Below are 27,890 nucleotides of genomic sequence, written 5' to 3'. Positions count from 1 at the left end.
AATGATGCCGACGCGAACGCCTCGGAGCAGCAGACGTTTCTCGTGGTGGTGGCCATCGACTTCGGGACCACATCCAGTGGCTACGCCTACAGCTTCACCAAGGAGCCAGAGTGCATTCACGTGATGAGGTGAGTGCTGTGGGCTGGCGCCAGCCCCTGCACCCGGAGACTTGGGGAGGGGGGCGGCCCTGGGGCAGGGGAGGGGCTTAGCTCAATGAACAGGCGAATGGCACTTCATAGGCAAGTCCTGGATTCCGGCCCAGCTCGGCCCAAACCCACTGTGACACTAAGGGCAAGCCGCTGTTGATCTCTGGGCTCCAAGTTCGTGGTCTGTAAAAGTGTTGTTTAATTCTGACTCGGTTGGTCTGGGGAAGGGCTTGGTGGCATGTTTGAAACCTGTCCCGGGTGAGGTCAGCGTGCAGCCTGGAGAAGAGGCGCCCACTTACAGGGAGTCTCTGGTGGCCACTTACCATGTGACCTTAGGCAATCGCTAAACCTTCTAAACCTCAGTTTCCTCATCTGTGAAATGGGGATAATGACAATACCTGCCTCGCAGGATGCATGTGCAAAGCGCAAACGACTGAGATTTCCTGCCAAGTGCTGAGCACGGAGTCAGTATAAGTGGGGAAGGTGCCAGTTCTTCCACGTGAAGAAAAGTCATGGGATGACAGTGACCAGGGCAGAGAGCATCATGCCTGAGAAAAAGCAGGGTGGGTAAAGTTCAGTCAGTGAACCGGAAAGGGTACCTTGAAGTTGCCCTGGGTCTCCGGGGGTGTCTCCTTGCTGAGGACACTGCCTGCCCCACCCCTGTTGACACAGCAGCCCAGCAAGCCCTCGCAGCCACCCCGTCCACACGTGGCCAACTGTCTATGAAGATGCTGGTCTCCGGCACCGCTGCCGGTGCCCCATCTGGCCGTGGCCTTCCTGCATAGTCTTTGGCCCCTCAAAGCATTGGGAGCCAGAGATTTATCGACCCCACTCTCCAAATCTAAGGATGGCTCTGGAGATACCTTGTGATAGGCAATTCCTTTAACAGGTAATTGTGGGGTTTAGGTATCCTTCCCAGAGTAAGACTTCAGGCATTTTTAAAAAGTGCTGTTTAAAACCCAGGTCGCAATAAAGCGAATCTGCACCCAATCTTGGTTTGGGCCCTGCCTGTCCTCTAGAAAACCAGGTGTGACTCACCTGAGACCCTCGTACCCAGAGGCTCCAGAGACCCATGGTGTCATCTCACCAGGAAACAGTGAAAGGCTGGTTCTCTAATACTAGAGACCCCTGAGAGTGCACAGCCCTTGGGGTGCAGCCAGATGGAACCGGGGTGCTGCCTCCAGCTACACAGATGTGATGAGGGCCTGTCTGCCCCTCCAGCCTCCGAGACGGAGCTCTTGAGCGGAAAGGAACACGCTGCTGTGCAGAGCTAGAGTCCGTGTTTAGCAGGGCCTCCGTAATGGTTTGAAGAAATGTTATTTCTAAGGGACAGTCATGCAATGAACATTGGGGGGAAAGGAAGAGCAGGAATAACTAGGAACTTGCTTGGGAGGGACCCTCATGAAATGTTGGCCATGTTCAGGGCCTCAGAGGTGTCATCTCAGTTCTTGTAGAGATTTTGGAAGGAGGTTCTACCTGAGTTTTACCTCCATCAGAACATAGGAACGTAATGGTGGTACAGACAGACAAGGTGGTGAATGGGGAAGTTTAATTATTTGTATTTAATAGGCACGAAGGAATAAAAATTGCAGGATGTCAGTGTTAACAGTAGTGGACGGTCCATGTGAGGGGCTGTGTGTGCAGCGCTGCCCGGGCCCAGGTGCCTGGTATCTGCCCGGGGGGGTGATCAGCCTGTGTCTCGTGCGGTCACCATGGGACTCAGCGCCCTGGGTCGAAGCCTGCGCCCCGATGGAACTTGACTGGGAAACCAGCCAGGGAGGACTCCAGACCCAACTCCAGGTGGAGGCTGGCTCTTTATTGGAACTGTGACAGCCGGGGCTCCTGGTTTTTGTAAAGGACACTTCCTCCTCCAGGCGCCCAAGCTTGAAGCCCCTGGCTCCTGCTCGCCACGGTGTCCATTCAGCCCGGTTTTCCCTCCGGACAGTGTGTCCCCGCCCCCGTCCCCTCCCCCTCTTTCTTCCCTGGCCTGCTCCCCGTGTCCAGGTCTCTCACCTCTGCTCCCACAGGGGGCCTGAGCCGCCTCCTGAGCCTCCCAGCTTCCCATCTCCTCGCCTTTCGTCTGGCCGCCTCTGGCCAACAGCAGCTCTGGTTGATCATGGCCCTGCTCTGAATGAAGCCTTAGCGGCTGCCCGTTGCTCACCGATTGCACCTCTGACCCCTCAGTTCTCGTCCGTCTGGTTCCCACCACCTTCCCGAACTCGCTTCTCACGCTTCCCGGGTACAGATACAGTCTTCTCGTCTGCGCTGTTCATCCCTAGCCTTACACTCATGCCCCGGGCGTGCCCGCCCCTGAGCGGCCTGCGCTGTCCTCTCTTCCTGCAGGACCCAGTGGTCTGCCCCCCATCAGTCACTCCTGAGCCCGCCATTGTTCCCCTGCCCCACCAGCAGGCACCTCTGCTTTCCCTGGCCCTGGGGCAGTGCCCTGGGATTTCCAAAGAAGGTGCTGTAACCTCTGCCTTTCCTCGGCGGCAGGCGATGGGAAGGAGGCGACCCGGGGGTGTCCAACCAGAAGACTCCCACCACCATCTTGCTGACTCCCGAGAGGAAGTTCCACAGCTTCGGCTATGCGGCCAGGGACTTTTACCACGACCTGGACCCCAACGAGGCCAAGCAGTGGCTGTACCTGGAGAAGTTCAAGATGAAGCTGCACACCACGGGGGTGAGCGAGCCTCTCCCTGTCCCCCAGCTCCTCTGCCTCGGAGAGCCAGGGCTCCTCCAGGCTCGTGACAGTGCGTCTTTCCAGCCCAGGGGACCCTCGGGCTTCTCCCACCCAGAAATCCCTGTCCGTCTATCTGATTTACAAATAACCTGGAGCACCCAGCAACTTTGTGGGCTGCACGGCCCCTTCGCTTTCACGCGTCGGCGGGGAGGGGTTCCACGTACTTCATGACTTGTCTGCCTTGGAAACTGACCAACCAGAGTGGACGCTGGCTGAGCATAGGCCTGGGGCCTGGGGATCTCATACCAGGAGACTCCTGCTCAGTTGCTGGATTATTGGGAGATCAGGGAGCCCTGAAGGAGGGACTGGAGGACAGGGGCTTTTGTGGGGATAAGGGCAGTGGCTATTAACTAACCAGTTTAGAAGTAATGATTGGCTCATACCCCTGCTTGGGAAAGGAGGAGCTCAGGAAATCAAGGGCCCAGTACCTGGAGGCCCTCCTCCCCCCGCAGATCTGCTCCCAACGTGCCCGAGTTCTGTGAGATGTCTAGGACATGGGGCTTCTCCTTCAAGCTTCATGGAAAATTTCCTTAATTCTCAGTACTTAGAGGTTCAGGATGGTGATAGTGTTTAAGACAGGACTCTAGGGACGGACAGCCTGCGTTTAAATCCTGCCTCTGCCACCTTCCAGATACTTAATCCAAGTCCCTAACCTCTCCATGCCTTGTTTTACCTTCTCTGGGAAATGGAGGCACTGACAGGGCCTTCTTCCTGGGGATTTTCTATGGGTAAAAGGCATCAAAACACGCAGAGCTCTAGAACCATGCTGGTACTTCATTCGCTAGCTCCTCTTACTGTTGCTTTCATGCGTCGCTGTTACATGTTTGCAGATGACGAAACACATATTAGGGGGAAACCCAGCAACCAGCCCCCTACTTTCCAGGGCTCTGTGCTCTGATGATGGGGTTGTCTCTCTGTGAAGCAGACAGGCTTCTGCTAGAAATGCATCTTTCCCATTTCACCTAATGAGACTCAGTGCTGAATTTCAATTTGGGTTTTTAAAATTCTGAGCCTGTGGCTTCCTGGTGCCCGGCCACGTTTCTGAGTCTGGGAGCTGCCGCCGAAAAGCTGGGGTGTCTTTGCTGAGCATCAGGGGTGGGAAGTGGCTGGCTGGCAGGCGGGAGCCCCTACTGATGGGTCAGGATGACTGACAGGCTTCCCCGGGCTGGTTTAGCAGCCTGATGCGCCTTCACACTCCAAAGGCAAAGCCTAATCACCCAACCGGGATCAATAGGAGACCTCACTGATTTTTTTTTTTCCCCCTTGGTGGTAATGAGTCTGTTGGTTCCGGAATGCTAGGGGGCTTTCTCTGCCCGTACCCACTCTGCGGGGGCGTTTCCTGTCATTTTTCATGAGCTCAGTCCATACAGCATCTCGCAGAGAGCATCCTCCACCCAAGGACGGCACTCAGCATCTGCTTCAGCCTCTGGCAGAGCAAGGGAGGCAGTGATGCTGGGCTCCCAGCGGATCAGGCAGCGAAGCCTTAAAATAGGAGCTCTTCTATTTTGGTGGCTTGGTTGGCAGCTCATTGGGGAATGAAAGCTTCATGTCTGCTCAGCCTCATGCATGTTAGTGAGTTGGCATGATCATGTAAGCCTCTATTGTGGGGCTTCTGAGTGGAAATAGTGTGTAAGCTGCACTGGCAGTGGTGACTGCTGCCTCTCCCTCTTCCTGGGCTCTGTCGCTGCCCTGAAACCTCCCACAGAGGATCCAGGAGAGAGAGAGAGTGGGGGGGGGGGGGAAGGAGGGAGAAGTGGAGGCGGGGCTGAGGGGCGTGGCCAGGGCCTCCTACCCAGTTCAGGAATGTGCCTCCAGGCCTGTTTGGGGGACACGCAGTCCTTGTCTGCCCCTCACACAGTGGGAAACCCAAGTCTGGCTCACCAGCTTCCCTAGAGCTCCATGTAGCCATTTCCAAAGCTGGAAGGCAGTTCTCTCCCCTGTCTTCTTGTCATTTCGTTCCTCTCCTCCTGCCAGGACCTCACCTTGGAGACAGACCTGACAGCAGCAAATGGCAAGAAGATCAAAGCCCTAGAAATCTTTGCCTACGCCCTGCAGTACTTTAAGGAGCAGGCGCTCAAGGTAGGACCCGTGGCAGTGCCTGTGGTTGGGGGTGCACATGCCACCTAGGGGGCCCTAGAGGGAGAGAGGGTGGGCTTTGCATTTCGATAGCAGGATGCACCCTCCTAACTGCTGGGTGGGGGTTGGGGGGAGAGGTGGAAAATTGTGCAGCCACTGTGGAAAACAGTCTGGCAGGTCCTCAGAAGTATAAACGGAATTATCATGTGACCCAGCAATTCCACTCTTAGGTGTATGCCCATGAGAAATGAAAACACTTATTCACGCAAACACTCATACATGAGTGTGTATAGCAGCACTATTCATAGTAACTAAGGTGTGGAAGCAACCCACACGTCTGTCACTGGATAAATGGGTACCTAAATGGGATCTGTCCACACAATGGAATATTATTCAGCCATCAAAAGGAATGAAGTATTAATACATGCTATAGCCTGGATGAACCTTGAAATCATTACGCTAAGTGAAAGAAGCCAGACACAAAAGATCACGTATGGTATGACCCATTTATACCCAATGCCCGGAATAAGCAACTCTTTTTTTTTTTTTTTTTTTTTTTAATGTTTTTTATTGATTATATTGTTACAGTTACAACAGTTCCAATTTTCTCCCCCTTGTTCCCCTCCACCCAGCACCCCCCTCCCCCAGCAATCCCCCCCAAGTCCATACCCCTGGTTCGTAAAAATTCGGAATAAGCAACTCTTGGAGACAAAACGTAGATTAGTGTTTGCCAGGGGCTGGGGAGAGTGGGAATAAGGAGTGACTGCTGATGGGTACAAGTGATGAAATTAGATTTGATGATGTTTGCACAAACCTTGTGAATATTCCAAAACCCACTGAGTTGCATCCTTTACAAGGGTGACTTTTTATGGTATGCGAAATAGATCTCAGTAAAAAAAATGAAAGGAAAAGCAGGGGACACATGTAGCACCTGTGTGATCTTGGGCGAGGTGCTCAGTCTCTCCAGTACCCACATTCCTAACCTGAAGAGGGAGGCAGGTACCTGTCCCTCGTGGGTCATTTGATAGCCAATGAAATAACAGACATGAGGTGCCTTCCTCAGGCCCGGCACAGAGCGAGCACACGGTCAGTGGCTGCTGCTGTCCCTCCTCCCTCGCTCCCCACCGCCAGCCCGGGACCATGGGAGGAGCTGCTGTGTCAGCAGCCCCTGGGGTCGCCCCTGCACAGGTTTGTGCAGTGATGGCCCAGGATATGGAAAACGGATAATTTCTAAGTAGAATATAGCTGTCCACTCAGTGTCCCCTCCCGTGGGTGTGGCACAGAGCGGGTGCAAATCATGTGATTAAAGAGCCTGGTGTATTGAGCTTTATGCAAAAGCTATTGGAAACTTCAGAAGCAGTTGGTATTATATAATCAAGAGAAGAAATCTAGTGAATTCTAGAAATAGAATGGAATAGAATAGGATGGAATAGACTAGAACAGAATTAGAGTAGAATTCTAGAAATAGGGCTACAGGGAGACAAGAACAAGTAAGAACATAATATTGCTTTCATTTATTCAAGTCCTTTTTTTTGGTGGAAAAAGGAAAAGAGTTTATTTAAAAGTTTTATAGATTCAGAATAATGGTAGGGGTCTACTGTTATGTCCCACTCCCTTTAAAACACCCCAAAACACTTAGTCCTGCCTCCCCCTGCCAAACCAGGCCAGTTTCAGAATATGCCAGTCAGGGGTACCGTCTTTCAGAAAAGCAGAAATACTCCTGGTCACAGTTCAGCATCCCAGGCCTCTCCCACAAATCTGTGCTTGGTTAGGCAGGTCCCCGCAATTCCAGCCGCATCAGCCATGCAGTCATGTTCTCCAGGCAGGTCTCCCAGCGGGTCTCTTCTTTCTTACTCCAGACCTCGTGGCGGACTCTCTCCAACCACATGGCTTCCCCCTTACACACTAGACCTCTAGCCGACTCCTGTCTGCCCCCTTTCAGACCACGTGGCTTCTCTCTCCATCCTCGTGACTCCCCCTTTTTGTACTTTGGATGTGCTGCATCCCATTCAGGTCTGGCAGTGTAGAAATAAGCACAGTGTGAAGCAGCATGTAGTTAATAGTCAATGGGTCGGTGTTGTCAGGGGTAACTGAGTTTTCAGTGTTGGGAGGAACAGAGAAGGCTCCCTGGAGGAGGTGGGTCGGGGCCCTCCACAAGAGGGCTGGCTGGTATTTGAGGGACAAGTGGATTCAGAGGGGACTATTGCATGTTGGACCAGAATAAGCTAACGCAGAAGGTCTCAGAGATCCCATGCATGACCTATCTCGCTCATGAAGGAAAGCGAGCAGGAGTGCCTGACAATGAGATGTTCATTTAATGTCAGGTTCCTTTCTCTCCGTCCGCTGGTGAACAGCTTATCCACACAGCTTTCCATACAGCCATGGAAGCCCATCATTCAGGGTGTGAGCCTCTTCCTGTTTATTGTCGGAAACAGCCTGGATGGTAATGGGTTGCTTAGACTTTCCCAACACGGGTCACATTCTCACCTGCTTTTAAAGGCCAGTACACGATTAAAAAAATAAAACAGAAACAAAAACAAAACACCAGATTGGCCCGAAGCAGAGATGTTTTTAAAAACATGTTTAAAATAAAGTTTACCGAGTATACCTAACACTACCGAACTGTACACTCAAAAATAGTAAATTTTATGTTATAGGTATTTTGCCACAATTAAAAATGAAAAAAAAAAAAAAAAGTAAAGGCCTGGGGGGAAAAAAAGTTTGCTGGTTAAAAAGGAAGTTAGTTCAGAGAGAGGGTGGGTCAGTCCCAAGATAACTATTTGAAACAATAGGGAAAATGACACCCATCAGGAAAAAAAAAAAATCAGCAGCCTGTTCATCTGAACGGTATCCCAGAGCCGCTCCCAGGCAGACGTGCACTAGTGTGTGTTTAGGTTTGATTTCAGGTTTGTCTGGTGACTCTGGCAACAGGAGGGGAGGGGAAAAGGAAGAACCAGCATTTATCAGACGTCGCCTCTGTGTCAGACATTCCATGTGTGTTCTTGTTTAATTTTGCCGCTAAGGCTGTGGGTGAGCTTTATTCTCTCCGTTTTACAGATAGAAACACTGAGTCAGAGCTGTGTCAGAGACGTATTTTGTCTACCTGGACGTGGCGGAATCCTCTGAGGCTTCCACCCATCCCATTTATCCACGTGGTTTAACCTTAACCCAACGTTAAGGGCAGCAGGTTCTTGTTTAGGTCCTGTCGTTCGTATCCTTCCTGTCCTGCCAGGAAAACTCCCCTGATGTGCTGGGCTTGAAGGGAGGTAGGTGGCGGTGACACCTCGGACAACTGCCCCACCAGTTGTTAAGCATTACTGTGGGCCAGACACCGTTCTAGATATGAGGCCACGTGTCACAGTTGAGTTAAGCCGTTGGCCTTTAGAGTCAATGTTTGAGTCCAGGTCTGAGTCCATATTTTGGCTCTGCCACTTTGTAGCCATGTAATCGTCAAAAAGACAACATATGGAGGCCTTAGTTCGCAGTCTGTAGAACAGGGACATAGTTACAATCCCTTCCTAATGGGATCCTAGATTGATTAATGGAGATGAGGTATGCATACTACTTCACAAGGTTGACACAGAGTAAATTCCTACTAAATAGAACTCTCAGAAAATTATCCATCCCTCTAACAACAATATGAGCTTGGTATTATTATCTGCATTGTACAGATAAGGAAATTGAGGGCTGAGTTGTCACTTGCCCTAAGTCACATGGCTAGGAAGTGGCCAGAGGCCTCTGACCTGCCCGCCTCTCACCTGTGGTCACATTCAGTGAATAAAGGAGCTGAGAGCTCCCTGCTTGCTGAATGGGCAGAACACAGGCCTTTGCTCCCCAAAGCTGCCAGATTCTGGAGGCTGTGGAAGTTAAGTTCACAGCCAGGAAGCCTGGATTCTCAGCGAAGCCGCAGAAGGACCAGCTACGTCCACCTGACCTGCTGCACTTTGCTTGGCTTTAGGAGCTGAGCGACCAGGCGGGTTCGGAGTTCGAGAACTCTGATGTCAGATGGGTCATCACGGTGCCTGCCATCTGGAAACAGCCCGCCAAGCAGTTCATGAGGCAGGCTGCCTACCAGGTGAGTGCAGGGGGGAGCAGACAGGGGCCCACGGTGGTGGCTCTCACCCACTCAGGTGTCCTCCAGCATGCACGGGCTTCCTCTACAGGCAGCCAGGGGGCTCCCATAGGCAGGGGGACCAGGAGGCTTCCCATTCCTCAGCTTCTTCCTGGGGGAGGAGCAGGGTTCAGACTGACAAGGAGGGAGGGTCTGGGCTCTGTTTTCTTGCTGGCTTTGTACATTTCCAGGTCCCATTGCCACTGTAGCCCCTGGGGCAAGGATTTCAATCTGGGGTTCAGAGACACTTCTTCATGGGTGAATGCCATTGAGAATTTCAAGTAAAAGGCTTGGAAAACAAGAATAGTTGAATAAGGAAGGAATCAAGACAAGACCCTTGGTGTGAACCAGGCTAAGGCTGAAAGCTGTGCACATACAGCCAGGAAATGAAGGGAATCCGATTCTCCTCTGCCTGTTTCACCTGTGGACACATAGGACTGCACATGAGCTGTCATACCTGTTAAGTGGCAGACCCCTGGATGAGGGCAGTGGCATGGTAAGGAGTGTGCAGTCAGCGGCCCCGTGGAGACAGAGATCTGAGGCTGATGGCCAGTCCGTCCCTCGTGGGCACCTCGCGTGCCGCAGACCCTCAGGGCCGCCAGCCCTCACACTGTTCGCAGACAACTCGTGCCACGATGGAGTTCCCATGAGGGTCTCACTTACCGGCCGGAAAGGCTGGTTGTACTGGCCTCCTGTTCTGATTCTAGGGCAGAGCTGGCTCCTGTGTGCTTATCTCCTTGGGTTAATGAAAGCCCACCCTGGGGCTTGGGTCGACTCTGTGTCCTGAAAGTCAGTATTCAGAGCCATCCCCCTGAGCCGGGCTCGGGGAAGCCACCAAAGCCGTAGATGTCCTCCTGCCCACTGCCACACCTCTTGGGAGACAGCCACCTTCCCCAGGGGACGTACCTCTGACATTGAGTTTGTGCCCACGTATAGGAACCTTTCCTTTGAAAACACCCACTGAGTCCACCCTGAGTCTGGGGATGTGATCAAGCGGGCACCTCGGTGTCCTGAATCATACTTGACACTTGGGACTGTACTCCAGGTGGCAGGTAGGGTTCAAGGAAGGGCAGTGTGCCCATCTTTCCGAGGCTCTTCCCGCCCCTGTCCCAGACTGTCTCCTCTGCCCTCGCCTTCTCTGTTCAGCGTGAGAATCTGGCTCGGGCTGTGCAGCTGCCAAAAATAGGTTTGTTTTCATCGGGGTGAGGGACGCGGGTGGAAATTCCAAAAAGAGGCAGCTTCTTTTAAAGAAAGACAGACACACCTCAGCTGCCCACAGAAGCCCCGGCCTGCTGGACCTTTTCCGTGGTCTCAGCCCTTAGGCAGTGTCCATAGACAGGACCCTGGGAGCGACTGTCCCAGAAGACATGGCCCAGTGTCTCACTGTTTTCCCAGGAAGGATACCCAAGATTCATGGTTTTGACTGTCATTTTCCAGCCCACAGGAAGACTTCAGCAACAAATGTGTGACCTGGAAAAGGGTCAGTTCTTATTTTTAGCTTGAAAAAGCAAAAGAGGTGCAGTGACTGGTAGATTTTTCAGGGCTGTTGGAGCTCTGGACTGGCTCTTCCAAGGACAGCATCTCTGAAAGAGTAGTGGTGGGGTTTGCAGTGCGGGAGGTGTAGACAGGGAGAGGCCCCTTAACACTGGGGCAGCTGAGGAGGAAGGAAACCAGTCAGAGGGGCGTGGCATCCTCTGGGGTTTGGCTGAATCAAAATGGACCCTCAGAGAGAAGAAGGGTCAGCAGGCCCCGAGCAGGGCAGGTGTGGTTGGCATTTATGGACGTAGGGAATGTGCTTTCTGAAGCCCGGAAACCCTCTGCAAACAGGCCTGTCTTCTTAGAACTGGGTGTCTTTTGTTTGGTGCCATGATTGTGCAGCTTAAGGTTTGACCCTTCGTAATTCTGACTTGATACTTGTGTTTATGTACAGTCACTGAATGGATTTCAAGACGGCAGGGGCCATTCAGTCACTGTTTGCTCACTCATCCATTTATTCATGAAACACACCTATGCTCGGGGTGCTCTGTGTGCCAGGACCGGTGTAGGCTGTGGGTTCGTATCCTGTGTGACAGAGACTGGCCCTGTTCTCAGCTCAAGTCTGTCATCGTTCTGGGAGGGGAGAGAGGGCACGTGCGGGGCAGTTGCTTTGCTGACTTCTCTGTGGTCTCATCAGCCCGTTTCCTTGAAGAGCCCCCATGACAAAATGGAAATGAGACTTGCTATTTTGTGACCAAAATTAGCATCTCTCCAACTCCCCCTGCCGCCCCCATTTATTATACACACTAAGAAAGATGTGTACCAGTGATGGTTAATTTCATGTGTAAGCTCAGCTGAGCCAAGGGGGACTCAGGTAGTCGGTCAAACATCATCCTGAGTGGATCTGTGAGGGTGTTTTGGGGTGGGATGAACATTTAAATCAATTGCCTAAGCAAAGCAGATTGCTCTCCCTGATGTGGGTGGGCCTCAGCCAATCAGTGAAGGCATGAGTAGCACAAAAGCAACCCCTCCAGAATGAGATGGAATTCTTCCTGTCTGCCTGCCTTTCAACTGGGGCATTGGTTGTTTTTGGTTCTGTTTTTTTTTGCCTTTGGACTTGAACTGAAACATCTGCTCTTCCTGGGTCTTGAACCTGCTGGCAAGGGAATTATACCATTCTTGGCTGTCCTGGTCCTCCAGCTTGCTGACTGCACATCTCTGGTCTTGTCAGCCTTCATAATCATCTGAGCCAATTCCTTATCATTAATCTCTTTATATACCTATTACATCCTACTGGTTCAGTTTCTCTGGAGAAACCTACTGTAGAACCTGAGCAAAAAACAGTTCTTGGCCCAGCTTCTGAGATCCAAGGGTGCTCATTAGCCCTTCCACCCGAAGTGCTACCCATCAGCCTGGCTGCAGGTGGGAGAGCCGGAAGGAGGGGGTAGGACGGTCAGGGAAGCTGGTTGCCTCTAACCTGCTTGCCTGTAAAAATGGAGCTCTTCCGTCTGGGCCTGTTGGAGGTTCCCTGGGCCCAAGTTCATGGCACAGTCCTGCGGGGTCTGAGCTTCTCCTTCCACCCGCCTGGTGGAGCAGGAAGAGGCCTGGCTGCAGAGCAGGAGATGAGGCCGTCGGCAGCATCTCCCGCAGGAGAAGCAGGCCTGGAGCGGATGGGTCTGGGGCTTGGCCCCGAGGTCTGGGAGTCACTGCCAGGGAGGGCTGCAGAGCACGTCACAAAATACAGTTTTATCTGTGAAACTCCAGAATCTCCGCTTGTGCCAAGTGCTTGTTGAAGAAGTAGGTTAAATCTCTCTCTCTCTCTTTTTTTAAAAAATAACTTGCAGCCTCAGGGCACTTTTGGACCCTTGCAGAGCATTCAGGGAAGAGATGGTAGCAGAAAGAACAGCTGATCCCTCTCCTAAGGTCTTCAGAAGAGACCCAGAATGGGAGGTGGTTCCACTGAGTGCTTAGGGCTTCATGGAGGAAGCAGTCCAGTTCATTTCCAGAGGCATTTTGCCTCAACTATAACTCTAGTTAGGTCCCAGAAACCTGTTAAATGCTGTTCCCCTATATAGGATGATTTCATCTAACATGGATTTGCAGCTTGCATTTGCCCCCCTTTCTGACCAGATTGCAGTGAAAAATAATCCTATCAGGGAAAAACAAAACAAAACCCACAAAAAACAACCGCCTGACAGCCAGAGCCGGTGCAGCTGGAGCCCTGTGCAGCTTGACGGCAGGCCAGCGGAGCGCTCTGCGGTCTGGTCATTTTTCTCAGCTGTAAACACAGCCCCTGGTGGGCTTTTCTAGCCGACTGCAGGGCCGAGGAGCAGTGTAGTCAGTGTCGACGCCCACGGCCTTGGCCTTCCTGAAGCTACCCACCTGCTGCTCCTCCACGCTGCCCCAGATTCGTGGAGGAGTCTGATGGTGTAGTGTGTGTGCTTGGTTCAGACACTTTCTGTTTGTAGAGTCCCCGGGTCACGTAGGGTGGAATGCATACTCTCGTTCAGTTTTTCAGAGATGAGCGCCAGGACATTTCAGAACTTTATTCTAACGGGAGGGACGCTTGTTTCATTTACTTAGCAGCTACCTTCTGAGCGCCTGCTATGTGCTATGGGGCAAGATGACTTGTCTGCTGACCATAGAAAACGTACCATCTTGTAGGAGAGGGCAGACATGGTCACATGGGCCCCAGCGGAGGGAGAGGTCACATCAGCACAGCAGCCACGACATCCCAGGTCCAGAGGCGGAATTGGCAAAAGCAAAGATAGTGCCCTTCTGCTTCAGGTGACCCTGGCCTGATCCCAGGCAAATGGCGCCCGGGTCTCCTGACAGCTGTCGGGCCGGCCAGGGGGCTTCTCCTGAGAAGCCTCCGAGTGTTTATGCAGAAACAAAGCTCCCACTTCCGGGCACTAGACCCTTCTGCCCAGAGATAAAGACTGCTGCTGAGTTTTTGAGTCTGGCAGATTCTCTTGTATTTCCTCCTTTTCCTGGAGTCCACAGCAGCCCTGAGACCCCTCCTGGGGAGACAGGATCTGCCCAGAGCCAGCTGCATCCTCTTGCCCGTCCCTCAGCGTCTCACTGTGGCCACCATGGGAACTGCTGGCGGAGACGCCACTGCGTAACTCTCGCTGGGAGCACGGTGGGCCGGCTCCAACCGATGAGTGTGGTTACTCTGTCCTGGGTCTCAGGCACTGCCTGGCCCCGCTCTGCCCTGACTGTTTCCTACCCTCTGGCTTGGGGTCCTCTTCACTTTCGTTCCCTGTCTGCATCTTCTCCCAGGGACCGTGGGGAACCCCCTGTGGAAATGGGCTGCAGCCTTTGCCTGGAGCTGAGGCCAGCCCAGCTGGGGAAAGACAGACGGAAGGCCTCCCCTACTGGGTGCAGCCACGCTGATTTAGGTACCCGGGTCCTGTGGGTCTTTTACGTCTTCAGGATGCAGGAGCACCCTCCTATGGGCTGTCTCTGTCCCACATCGGGTACACCCTGACACGTGGAGCTCGGTCATTTTACTCAAGGCTCTTCACTCTCTGGTCTTCTTCATGTGATTTTTCTGCATGGATACTTCCCATCTAAATCCGAGTTCCTGCTCAGAATTTCAGGCAAGGGGTGGAAAGAAACACCATTTCCTTTCTGCTCTTCCTTTTTCCCTTCCGTCTGTTCCCCACTGCCAGGCTCAGGCCCTGTGGCTCTTCCTGGCCGCATGGGGGCTGCCTGATGGGCTGACGTCCCTGTGGGATGTGTGACAGTGATGTGCCTTTTGAGTGGACAGGACGGGCCTTTGCTTTCCTTCCTTCACTCTGAGTCCCTGGGTGTCACTCTGGCTCTCTGCGGACCCTGCCTCTTCCCCAAGTTTGTTTTCCGTTCTGTACTTGGAGGAGAGTCTGCTGCGGTTAGGCTGAGCTGTCCCTCTGTAGCTGGTCTCTCCTTCCTCACCCCGGGCTGTGGAAGCCAGGCCTGGTAGCTTCTCTTCTAGGAGCGCCTTGACTTCACATATTCACAAAGATGGAAAAGTCCTTTCGGAAGGACTCCTCTTGGTTTTATTTTGGGGTTTCCTCTTCTCGGGTCCTGGGGATGAGGGTTCAGAGGTCTCACCATTTCTGGTGGCGCTTCCAGTGTATAACCCGTGTCCTCTTTCCTTGGGTACTGTAACCTCAGCTATCCTTGTGCCAAGGGTGTCTGCTCGTGACCCTGTGAGACAGGGAGGCTGGGGGCAGGGAGCTTTTAATCCCTGAATAGGGAGTAGTGGGAGATCTCGTCACACATCTGTGTCAGTGGCCCATTGACCCATGTCAGCTATGGGCAGACCCCGCCTCTTTGACCCAGGGACCGAGCTGATGGGCCACAGCCAAGGGTACAAGACACTAAGGAGGCAGGTTTCCTGTGGATGGGGCAGGACAGATGTGTGGTTCTACTGGTTTTGTAAAGTCGTTCTTCCAGAAGTTTTACCACCTGCGTTAGACATTTGGGATGGGCAAAGTGGAGCTATTCAGTTCCCTGCCTGCTGATTGGTTTACTTGGGGTATTTTATAGGCACGTATAGGCCGTGTGTCATCAGGTGCTGTCCCAGAGTAAAGGGGTAGAGATTGTACCTTGAAGCCAGTTGGCAGGGGAGCAGTAGAGGGACTGGGGGGTTTGTCCAGGTCCCCCCTCCTGAAGGCCTGGGCCCGACCCCAGGAACTGGACTCACACTCAGACCAGGAGAGCTGAGAACCGAGTCAAGACTTGGTCTACAAGGCGTGAGATCTGGGCCTGTGCCCGTTGGATACCTTTGAACTTATAACCCTTTGAGTACCATGCACAATTGCTCAAATTCGTGTGAGAAATGCCAGGCTACTTTGCTGAGAAATGCAGAGTTTATGATAAATGTCTATAAAAAATTATTCATAATAATTTGCTGAAAATTTCATGACATATAATAAATACACTCTTCTTTTGTAAGCAGTGTTCTTTGATGCAATTTAACAAAAAATTTATTGCATTAAAATTATTTTATTATAATAATTATTTTTTAAAAAATAAATTCTTTCTTTCCATATGGCTTTTGAAGTATAATATGTGGCATAATATAAAACCTATGATTATAATTTGAAAAAACACATAGCAACATGGATAACAAGCAAGAAGTATGCCAAATATTGCACATACATTTTTGGAAAAAAAAAACTTTATAATGTACAAAAAAATGAACACAAACGTCATTCACACTAGAGATATATATCAATAGATTTTAACAGTGAAAAACAGTTTATAAACAAAAATGAAATGCAAAAACAATACAATGGCTAAAGCTTCCTTATCATGCACACCGCACAGAGTTTCGACGATTATTGCAAAGATAAATGAAATTAAAAGGACCGTTTAAAATGTAGGTAAAAATTATAACAGAATTAATATGCCAGTATTTGAACAAGTGTAAAAGTTGAAAATTTGGATCAATATGAGGAGAAGTTATATCAGTATATAACCTGATGTATAAAAAAGGAGAACAAAACATAAAATACGAATTATTCCATTGTTATTTACATTTATAGCCATCGAAAAAAGAGTTGCTGGGAGCGACACTGGCACTTTTGGGAAAATTTGTCATCGTCGCTCACAGTGACGTCGGCACTCAAAGGGTTAAGGCACTGAAAGGCCCATCCATGGCCCAGGAGACCCAGGACAGTTGGTCACCCTGCCTCTCTGAGCCTTGGTTTCTGCATTAAGTGAAGGGGACGGACGAAGGTCCTGGAGGTCCTTTGCATTTCTTGTTTTATAACCTGGACTTGCCGTCCACCCAGTAATTGCACCTCCTAAGCCCCTTCCATCCGTGACTGTAGGCCAGCTCCTCCTGGTGAGAGGTCACTGTGCATGTGTGACATTAGGAAGACCTCCCACTCTGGCCTACAGGATGAGGTCACTAAACTCATGAGCTGGGTGTAGAACTGGGGGCCTTCTACCAAGTGGGTGTGGCACCAGGACAGCATCTGAGGTTCCCTAGGAAACAGGACCAAAGACAACAAACACACCCTGCAGTGACAGGAACAAAGCATGCCTCCCTTTTTGATCATGCTGGCAGCCAAGGAAACCGCGTGGGCTCGAGCAGCTTCAACAAGAAAGAGAGACCTGGTGCTCAAGTTCAAGGCCACGAGAGGTGGGCAGAGCCCTGGTAGAGGTCACTCCAGGCCATCTCTCCGAGCCCTCTCAGAAGGGCGATTCCAGAGCCCCCCAGGCTGGCCCTCTGAAGGTCTGGAGGAACGTGCCTGGAACGAGCCAGAGGTCACAGCAGAAGCAATGCTGCTGTTAAAGGATAAGATGACTGACAGTTACCTTTCCACCCGTACTCCAGAAAAGGGGCTGCTGTGTGGGTTCCAGGAGGGGCTTGCTCCTGGGGCCCTGGTCAGATTCCCATACAGCAGAAGCAGATGCAGCCTGGCTGAGGCCCGGGGATGGGCCGTGTGTGTCCTGGGCCAGCGAAGGTCAGGGCACGCTCTGACGCGTCAGACTGTTTGGCCTGCCATAAGCAGAAACAGGCCATCTGCCTTCCCTCCTATAATGCTTTTCGGAATTGTGGGGCCTTTCTCCCTCATGCTTCTCAGTTCTGGGCGGAGCAAGCCCCCGACGCAAGAGGCCCCGTGGCCCAGAGTCTGGCATTTCCCAAGGGTGCTTACACGTTTTCTTTGGCCACTCTGCAGTGTTTGGGTACCTGGCTTAGAACCCAGCACCCGGTCACCACCAGTTTCAAGCTCTGCAGAGGCCTGTGGAGGGAATTTCTCAAACCATAGAGCGTGAGTGTCTCTTGGCGATGTCAGCCCCGGGCGCGGGTGTCCTTGGAGCAGTCCTGCCGAGGGAGCCCGGGTCACAGCCTCTGCTTCTTGTCTTCCAGGCAGGCCTGGCCTCCCCTGAGAACGCGGAGCAGCTCATCATCGCCCTGGAGCCCGAAGCGGCCTCCATCTACTGCCGGAAGCTGCGGTTGCACCAGATGATCGAGCTGAGCGGCAGGGCCGCGGTCAATGGGTACAGCTCCAGAGACACAGTAGGAGCTGGGTTTGCACAGGGTACCTCTGCTCTCTCTCTCCCCCTCCCCCTCCCTGCTCTCTCCCCTCCCGCCCTGCATGCGTCTGGGCCTCTATTATTTAAATGCACTCAGTGCTGTAATGAAGAATCAACATGCTCCCAAAGAGGTTGGCATTGAGCATCTCTGTGCTCAGCCCCCCTTTACCTGGCCTCTCCAAGGGGCCCTGTAAACTTGGCAGTGGGTACCCTGGTTCATCACCCACCCACATGCCTTAGGAAGTGGGGAGGACACTTCTTTCCATAACTTGAAGGGGGCCTGAGAGCAGTCCTTGGCCTTGCATTTTACTAAGCTCTTCATCTTTCTTGTCTGTTAACTGATTCTTGATCTAATCCCATTTGCCTGTTATTAATTCCTCCATTAAGACCGTTGATTTATTGCTGACTCACTCACTGAGGCCACTTTGTGTGTGATGAGCTCATTATGTGTCTTAGCTATAAACCTGGCGAGGGCTTAAACTATAGATGAAAAGGGCTAGTGTCTCCTGACCCAGCTGGTCACTCACTTAGCTGTGGAAAAGGTCACTTGCCTAAGGAGACTCAGGAACTCAAGGGGGAATCTTAAGGAACTTTTTCTTACTTACCTGTATGTAAGTTGGTCACAGTCTTGGTTCCCAGAACTGTTATCCCTGGTACCCAGGACTCTGTGGGTCTGTCCAGAACCAGAGTTTGCAGACACCTTAGATCAGGGTCAAAGCCACCATTATGAGTGACTTTGGAATCTAATCAGAATGTGTGGGATGGCACACAGCTCTGAGATTTGTCCCCAGGTGATGATGGCCTCGCGGACAAAAACCCACCCATCACCAACCCAAGAAGGGCAGGCCCAGGAGAAGAGGGATGACATGAGCAAGGACTGTCACGGGCTGTTCCCCTGATAGCCTTGTTCCCAAGTTTTCCTTGGTCCCTACACCGGAGGCACACCTGAGACCCCAGGACCCAGGGCTGCCCTTAGCAGGTGCATATTGCTGCCCAGAAGATACTGGGCTGCCCCCTCCAGGCCTCTCCTGTCCTCTTCACAGGGTAACTCTGCCTGGAGGCCACCACTCTGCATTGCCACTTAAGACTGGGGAGCCGGGGAGCCTCAGCCACAAGACAGTGGCACAAAGTTCACTTGTCACCAAGTCGTTGCCTCGGCCTGCCAGGGCTGTGTGTTTGCCCTTCAGATCTGATTCACCCGGAAGGTGTGCAAACAGGCTTCCCTTTCAATCTGAATGCTTGACTTACCTTTTCCTAGCGATGGGTGGCCTCAGCACGCGCCAAGGTTAGCCTGCTGCTAACTCAGTCGGCTATATTGACTTAAATCCTCAGGATGACATTTATTTAAATTTCCACCTTCATTGTCTTAATTGAAAAAAAGAAAACTAGGCATTTCATTTTACTTGATGGTTCTTACTTAGTTGTTCAGAAAAAGCAGCGCATAAGAATAGCAATGCTAGTTAGCTCTCTTCCTACATCTTCCTCATTATAACACGTTTGAGGGGAGAGCAGCTCCGTTTTGCTTTCCTTTCCTGTCACATCCCCTGTCCCCCCACCACCGCTCTGTGCCTGCGTCCTGTGCCTTGTGGACTTTGCTGTTGTCTCCTGTGCTCCGAGCGCCTTTAGGGTTTTTAAATCTTCACAGTGCTGGCCAGCCCCCGTCTGGGGGCAGAGAGGCAGCGTTCTGGCTCAGCCTTGGGGTGCAGTTAGAACCTCTCTCCCAGAAGGATGGGGTGCTGTCCAGGGAAGCCTGGCCGAGCACGTCATTGGGAGCACCCGGGGTGGCATTGCGGCCCTGACACCCTCCCCCAGGCCGTCCCCTGCCTTGGGGCCCCTCGCGGTGGACTCCCCGTGGACACCTCGGAGGACAGTGGAGCCAGCACTCTGCCCCCGGCACCGCGGGGTTTGCTGTCGTTCGTTTTTTCACTCCAGGAGGAGTTGATGAGACCAGTAAAGGATACAGTTTTCACAAAATGAGCTTAATTTGCCTGAAACATGGGATAATTTTTTTGAGAGCTCAGAACATGTTTTGTTTGACTGTTTTTCATGACTGCCATTTTCTTAGTTATCTATGTTGTTTTAGGAAACCAGATGCCCATTACAAGATCTGCAGTAGACACTCGTCTGGTCCTGGGAACAGGAGAGAAGCCCCGAGACCGGGGGTCCCTCCCAGGCCTGCAGGACCTCTTTAATCAGGGACGCCTCTCCACCATAAACCAGGGCCTGGGGGACGTAGAGCTGGCCCAGCGCTTGCCATTCTAATCCCCAGAGAAGATGCTGTTTTGCAAACACTGCTCCCTGCTGAAAGGCTAGCGGGTCAAGGGTCCTCTGTGGGATAAACAGCAGCAGACAGATTTGTAGGGCAGGCCAAAGTCTGCAGCACCTGCTTAGGGACAGTCGAGGGAAGAGCAGCAGCGCCGTGGACAGAGCCTTCGTCTGTGAAGTAGGTGGCAGTTCTGAATCGCGCGTGGCAGCGGTCATGTGTCAGGCACCAGGGCCCAGGCATGGTGCTTTACTTTCATTATCACCTGTGAGCCAGGTGTCACACTGGCTGCTGAGGACAAATCCGAGCCAGTCCCTGCGCTGCTGGTGAAGCACTTAGGCCCAGTGTTATCCCCCCTATCTTATGGGCAAGGAAGCTGAGGCCAAGGGGCTGAGTTGCCCAGATTCCCACCTTGGCGATGCCCTGCTGCCTCCCAGGTATCCTTTCTTCACACCTGTATTCTGCTTTCTCAGACGTCACTGGGAATTGGAACGCTCAGAGGCATGAGGGTCCCTGGTCGCCTGGTTAATTTCAGGCTGCAAGACGATGTGGGAACGGCAAGCCCCTTAACATCCCTGACCTGTTTTTCTCATCCCAACATGGGACCGTGATTGGTGCCCTGCCTGCCTCCCAGGGCTGTCGGGAGGCCAGTGGGAGATGACACCCTCCATGCGTGGTGCCCCTGCCACTAAGTACCTGGAGCCACACAGCCTGTTGTTCCTCGGTGCTCAGGGAAAAAAGGTGATCCTGAGCTTTGCTCGTTTCCAACGCGCCACCTGGTGGCCAGCGAGCATATTGGCTCCGAAAAGGTCAGCAAATGGCTCCCGTCCAATTTATCTGGGATCCAGATTAGGAAAACATGCCCCACTTTCCTTGTATCGGAGTTTCTTGAGGTGAAATTATTTACCCAAGAGCACTGAAGGCTGCTTGGCAGGCAGCTTCCTCCCTGGGACAGCAAAGCGAAGAAATTGGCCTATTTTATTAACCCATTCCTCCCCAAATGTCACTGGAGGATGCAGTTCTCATCCAGGGGGGCTTTTCAGCAGGGTCCAGGCTGAAGCTGCCGTACGGAATACATGAAGGCTGGTGGCAATGGCTGCCTGCTCTGGAAGAACTAGTTTTGTAATTCCTGGTGCTGTCTTTCTGTAATTCTGCTCACGTTTCACTAAATGTTCTGTCCCTAAACCTCCTCATGCTGCGGCCTCCACTGACTGCAGGTGACTGCCCACCCGCTTCTTCATACTTTCTTACCTGTCCTCATTTTCTTTCCGTCGGCCACTAGCAAAGGAACACGTGCGGCGTAATCGGCAGAGTCGGACCTTTTTGGTGGAGAATGTCATAGGAGAGATCTGGTCCGAGCTGGAGGAAGGTAGCGTCCTTGAACGTCCTTTGCCCTTGCTGGGTTGTTTCGTGTATGTCTGTGTGTGAGCTGCTGGCAAAATGCATTCCTCTCTGTTCCTTTTGCGCTTTTGGAAAATGTTCAAGATCAGTTGGTTTTAAAGACTCCTCACCCAGGGAGACCTCTTTTTGGAGCTATAATTTTGCATGTTTTAAAACCATGTAGAGTCTTCAGAAGAAAGGTAGGGATTGGAATTCACCAGTTCCAGAATAAGTCTTCTGTTAAATAGCAGGTCGCTCCGCGGCGCCATAACTTGGCAGGAAGTTGTCCGCTTGGACATGTCAGGCATGCGGCAGCATGTGACATGAATGCTTCATTTTAAACGATCCATGCACCTGGGGTCTTTATCACCCATGCTAACGGGCACTCTGGCTGACGTCACTGCCTTCTCTCTAGCCATGAATAACTCGCTGTGCAGCTCATTAGCAAGCCCGCTCTACTAACGAGAAGTGTTGGGTATAAAGTCATTATCACCCACCAGCTTGTTTCAGGATGGGTTGGCAAGTGGTCTGTGTAAATGATGGCTGTGTTTTTTTGTTTTTGTTTTTTTACCAGGTGACAAATATGTGGTTGTGGACAGTGGCGGTGGCACCGTCGACCTGACGGTCCATCAGATACGGTTACCAGAGGGACACCTTAAGGAACTGTATAAAGCCACAGGTGAGCCCCTGCGGGGCTGGTTTTCTCCTGCCTGAGGCGCGTCACGCATTTCAGGTTTCTCTCAGCGTGTCATTGTCCCCGCGCCACCAGCATGTGGGATGGTAGGCAGGAGAAGGGACCGAGGCTTATTTAAAATGGCAAAGCAAGCCCTGGCTGCTGTGGCTCAGTGGATTGAGCGTTGGCCTGTGAGCCAAGTGTCGCTGGTTCGATTCCCAGTCAGGGCACATGACTAGGTTGCACGTCAGGTCCCCAGTTGGGGACGCGAGTGAGAGGCAACCACACAGTGATGTAAAATAAAAAATAAAAATAAAAAAATAATAAAATGGCAAAGCAGAGTGCAATGAAGTCTTCTCTAAAACACAGACCACCAATGCTTGGGTTTCGGCATAAAGTGAGCCTGTTTCCGCTCCCGGCCAAGAAAGTTTGCTTCTGAGAGTTGTGGAAGGACGGGACTGAAACCCGATGCCACTTTATGATTTAGTGCTATAGCTAAACTTTCTAGGAAGGTCCCGGGACACCTGGGCTTGGGTCAAGATTGCCAGACTGAAGAATAGGTACTTCCCCTTGGTCGAGTGGGAACGGTGAGTCATTCGCAGACCACAGGGACGAAGCGAGGCCTGCCTGTTTTCCAGAGCCTGTCCTTGGATGGCTGGGCTGGGAAGACCGTGGCGCTCCTAGTTACTTACATGTACTGACGTTATTTAAAATGTAGTTGATTTTAAACAGATGACTGACGAGTGATTTCTTCAGGGAGGTTCGTCCATGGGGAATGAGAAGAACCTAAGTGGACACATAGCTGCAGATCAGGGGCCCGAGTTTGTGCTCCTTTGTGTTTCAGAGAAGAACAGGGCGGGCCGTCTCTCAGGGTCTGGGTTCCATTTCTCACCGTTTTTAACATGGTGGACTCCGTTTTATTCTTAACTCAGGTGGACCCTATGGATCCTTGGGAGTAGATTATGAATTTGAAAAACTTCTTTGTAAAATATTTGGAGAGGATTTCATCGAACAATTCAAAATCAAGCGCCCTGCGGCCTGGGTCGACTTAATGATTGCGTTTGAGTCTCGCAAAAGGGCGGCCGCCCCGGACAGAACTAACCCGCTGAACATCACCCTGCCCTTCTCCTTCATTGATTACTACAAGAAGTTCCGTGGGCACAGCGTGGAGCACGCTTTGAGGAAGAGCAAGTGAGTGGGACGCGCCCTTGGCTCAGGGCTCGCCGGGGAGTGCAATGGGGCTGGAGGGTATTGCGTGGGAAGGACAGACAAACGCTGGGGGTCTTTCTTTCCATTTATAAGACTTTTGTTTAAAAAGCATCCTCTAAAGTGACAAATGAATTCTTTTTTTTTTTTTTTTGGTGGGGGCACAGGGACAGTATCATTAAGAATTCATGGATTTAAGTGTATTTGACGTACAGTATTCCCTCACTTATCACGGGTATTACGTTCCAGGACCCCCCACCCCCCGCCCATGAAGTAGGAACCTTACCTTTATTCTACACTCTTAAACCTATGTAACTTTAACAACATACATATACAGTACCGCAAAATCCCATGATATAGTGAAAAATCCGTGATAAGTAATTAAATATAATATTTTTTAAAAATCCCGCAATACAGTGAGGCCGTGATAAGTGAACCGCGATATGGAGAGGGACTGCTGTATTGTAAACCAGGCAGTTATATCCTTAATGATGCTCAAAGCTCCCATCCTGGTTCATGGGAGTTTCTTCGGGTTGGCTCCCGAGTCCCCTTGGCATGACCTTTGTGGTCTCTAACGGTCTCCGCCTTGTAGTCAGTGAAGTTGCTCCAGTCTCATCTCGTACATTCCCTGCCACACCTGTGATTGGTCATTTATCTAATAAAGGGGACTTGACCCCAGGTCTCGGTGCCCTTGGAGCAGGGTCCTAGCCTGACGCTTCCTGGGCTAATGTTCTCTCTGCCCCAGGTCCCCTGCAGAAAGCACCTGCTTCTCGTTGATTCTCGAGTTCTGTCTGCATAGTTCTGGGGCCCGTCAGCTCTCACTGGGGAGACTGGCTGCAGCCAGCCATTGGGTCACGCCACACCATGCCACGTTGTCCCGTGGCCTAGATGCTGGACAGAATTCCCGGCCTGTGAGACATGGCAGCATCTAGAATGTGACACTGGGAGGCAGCTGGCACGGCCTTTGCTTCAGGAACAGAGACCCCGTTTGTCTGGTTCCTTTAAACTTGAGCACAGGCGGTGTACACACTGCACTCAACCGTCCCTGGCTTTCCGTCAGTACTAGAAAGTTTCCAAAATGTTTTCTCGGACAGGGCATTCAACCGGACCTTCACACAATGCCTGTGAGCGCTAAGGCTAGCAGGGTTGTCCTTGATTTGCAGATGAAAAGCCTGAGGCTTACAGAGAATGCCTGTCCAAAGGCCTGTAGCGACTAAGTGCGGGGGGGGGGGGGGGGTGTGCGGACGGGAGCCCAGCAACCTCACCTCCCTGTCCAGCGTTCTCCCTGCTCTGTGCCGCGGCTGTGGACCTGCTGCCCCTTTGACAGAGATGGTGAGGGACCCCGATAGGATTAGGCTTCGGTTGTCATGGACAGGTGCCTGCAGAGCTGCACCTGAGCACACAGGTAGCCTTACGTAGCAGCAGGTGGACCCATCGTTTGAGCCTCGAATGGACTCACATCCAGCCCTTGTTGAATCAAAATGCGGCCATTGAATGAGAGAGATCCCTTTATCTCCTGCCTTCTTCTGCACTAGACGTTGGCTTCCACTCTCCCAGGGGAAGGTTGGCCACTGTGGATGGCACAGAGGAACCAGAGAGGCAATGTCTTAGCTTTGGGCCTTCTAAGAGTTGAGGTCTGGCAATTTAGAGTATTTCCAAGGACTTTAAAGCCCTTTCTGCCCTTGGATATGACAGCTGGTCTGCCAGGGCCCACGTCTGTCCTGCCTGTGCCCGTCGGTGCAGCGTATACACTCACCACCTGATTCTCTCTGTGCCGTGGCCCACAGTGTGGATTTTGTGAAGTGGTCCTCGCAGGGGATGCTGAGGATGAGCCCAGATGCCATGAATGCCCTCTTCAAGCCCACCATCGACAGCATCATCGAGCATCTCCGTAAGTCTCAGCCAGGGCTCGGCTGCTCCGGGGCAGAGCCAGGGGTGGGGGCTAGCTTCCCGGCATCGCCCACCACGCGTGGGAAGTCAGGTGGGCAGACCGAGGGGCTTGGAGCGTGGGCGTGGGCAGCTGCTGGGCACACCCCGTAGCTGCTGAAAGCAGCCAAGGGTCTGTCCTCATGTGGCTTTCCCTTTGGCTTCCCCGGTCAGAGCGCCAGGAGCTCTGTAGCAATGTTACCCTCCGGCCACAGGTGCTGCAGAATGGATCGTCTGCTCGATGTGCAAAAATTAGGAACCGTGACCTTTGCAGGGGGGGAGGAACTGTCGTGCGAACCAAAGAAAGGTCCCCACAGGAGGGGAGACAGTCCAGCTGTGCTGTCGGCTGTCTCAGTGGCCTCATCCAGGGACACACAGGAGATTCACCAGGGACCTTTTTCAGCATCCAATATCCAGCCCCCCAGCACTTGCTGTCCCCACCTACCAAATCACTACCCCTGGGGTTGGAATTTTTACGAAAACCAAAGAATAATATTCAAACCGCCTGCCTGTCTTAACTTACATCATAGAACTACAGGTTTGCAAATATTAGTTTTCCTTGATGCCTAATAATTACTACTCAACATGATCACTATCTCTCTGTTAAAATGAGCTTCTGCTTAGCAATAGCTCTGGCTTTTATTCCTGAGTGCATTGGTGTGCAAGTAAATCCCTTTCTTGAAAAGACCAGCTCTACAAAAATCCTGGTCAAGCCAAGCCTGCCCTCCGCTGGCCCACGTGTTTGTGTCTGTCCTCACGCTCTCAGGCCACCCAGTCCCCTCTGGCCGCTGGCTTTGCTGACAGGATGTTGTCCCTCCCTCTTGCCTTTCAGGGGATCTGTTTCAGAAGCCCGAGGTGTCCACTGTCAAGTTTCTCTTCCTGGTGGGCGGCTTTGCCGAGGCCCCCCTCCTGCAGCAGGCCGTCCAGGATGCCTTCGGGGACAAGTGCCGCATCATCATCCCCCAGGACGTGGGCCTCACCATCCTCAAGGGTGCTGTCCTCTTCGGCCTGGACCCCGCCGTCATCAAGGTGCGCCGGTCCCCGCTCACCTACGGGGTGGGCGTGCTGAACCGCTACGTGGAGGGCAAGCACCCTCCCGAGAAGCTGCTGGTGAAGGACGGCACGCGCTGGTGCACCGACGTCTTCGACAAGTTCATCTCTGCCGACCAGTCGGTGGCCCTGGGGGAGCTGGTCAAGCGCAGCTACACCCCCGCCAAGCCCTCCCAGCTCGTCATTGTCATCAACATCTACAGCTCTGAGCGTGACAGCGTGAGCTTCATCACCGACCCCGGGGTGAAGAAGTGCGGCACGCTCCGCTTGGATCTCACGGGGACCAGTGGGACCGCCGTGCCTGCCCGGAGGGAGATCCAGACCCTCATGCAGTTTGGGGACACTGAGATCAAGGCCACGGCCATCGATATCGCCACCTCAAAGAGTGTCAAGGTTGGGATCGACTTCTTAAATTACTAACTGGCCCTTCCCACCACCTGCCCCCTTGGACTCAGCTCACCTGCATCTGCTGACCTCAGCCCTGACTCTTCTTTCCCTGCCCTTGACCCTTGACATTGCACACCTGAATTTCAGCAGGGAAGATGAGACCGGGGCTAAAAATAATGAGGGACTTTGGAGGGCACGCTGGAGACAGAGAAGTTGTCAGGATATGAAGATTGAGGTTTGGGAATAAGAAACGCAAAGATCCTAAAAGAGCAGCTGGTTTTCAGAGGTCCCCGTGGTGAGACACCCACCCAGCAAGGGAACCGCTGCATCTCCGCCCAGCGACAGCTGGCTTTGAACACACCTCCGATAGGTGGAACTCAGGACGCTCTCCTGCTGTCCTTCCAGGCTGGAAAGGAGAGCCTCGAGCCAGGAGGAGGGTCTTCATCTTTCTGAGGCTTTTCTTGTTACATTTTTATTTTTTTTTGGATGGCAGTCAATATAAAATGCCACCCATCTGCAGTTCATTGCTTTTCCTCGTCGTGTGATTAGAAATGCAGGTTCAGATTGAAGTTGGAGCGTTTTTAGCTGGTGGGAGAAGGCTGCCTACGCTGGGCACTATCTTAGGTTCTCATGATTTAAATTCCCAATAGGTTTTGTGAAGAGTAACTGTAGCCCTGGCTAGACCACTAGGATTCGTGTGAGTAGGAGAGCTGGGACCTCAACTTCTCAGCAGGTAAAAACTCGCTTCAATGGAAATGGATGTTAAAGAGCTACTGGCATATCCCAAATCACATGCTGTGTAATTTTAGGCATCAGAATGCCAGCTCCTGGCTCCTGAATTCGTTAAGTAATTCTAGTCACCCTTAGTAGGGCTTTTGGAGAAAACGAGGCTGCATTTTGCCTCGTTCACATCACCAAGCCCAGGAATCTGGAACAACCCCTCACCTTGAAAAATGTGCATATTTTAAATTAACTTCTTCCTCTCAGCTTACCCTCATCCCCCTGAAAGTTTTGGCTAGTCCCACTTTTTCAAAGAAATACATCAGTAGCACACTGGCAGTGCATCTGGTCTATGAAATGTTGTCTTAAAATGGTCAGTTTTTAAATTTTGTCCAAAAGGAATTCTTAAATCTATGCTTGATGAATTAAGCCAGGTTTTTTTTTTGTTTTGTTTTTTTTTCAAAGCAGATTTGTAGGTTACCCACATGAGGGTGCTGCTTAAGACAGGTTCCTGGAAATGTCAAATCACTATATTATATACCTGGAACTGTTATAACATAGTATTATATACCAAGTATACTTAAATTTGAAAACAAAACAAACACACAAAAATACAGGTTCCTGGATCCTATCCCTTTTACAAACTGAAGTCCAGTCTGGGAGAAGGGGACCAGAATCTGCAGTTTTTAGTAGACACTGCA

General features: G+C 51.9%; 1 protein-coding gene across 1 annotated transcript; it reads left to right on the top strand.

Annotated features, from left to right (window-relative positions):
• On the top strand, positions 1-27,628 carry HSPA12A (heat shock protein family A (Hsp70) member 12A). Its single transcript, XM_090278662.1, has 10 exons — positions 1-128; positions 2,640-2,826; positions 4,861-4,965; positions 8,921-9,037; positions 17,418-17,589; positions 21,130-21,216; positions 21,802-21,906; positions 22,833-23,091; positions 24,894-24,997; positions 25,865-27,628. Exons 1-10 carry the CDS (start codon positions 124-126, stop codon positions 26,500-26,502), a joined length of 1,779 nt encoding a protein of 592 aa, XP_090134788.1. The 5' UTR covers positions 1-123; the 3' UTR covers positions 26,503-27,628.
• The last annotated feature ends 262 nt before the right edge of the window (positions 27,629-27,890 follow it).

Source organism: Furipterus horrens, unplaced genomic scaffold (genome assembly GCF_987537825.1).
Source record: "Furipterus horrens unplaced genomic scaffold, mFurHor1.1.pri manual_scaffold_5, whole genome shotgun sequence".
In the NCBI taxonomy this organism is placed as follows: Eukaryota; Metazoa; Chordata; class Mammalia; order Chiroptera; family Furipteridae; genus Furipterus; species Furipterus horrens.
This window is presented reverse-complemented; position numbering and strand designations above follow the sequence as displayed.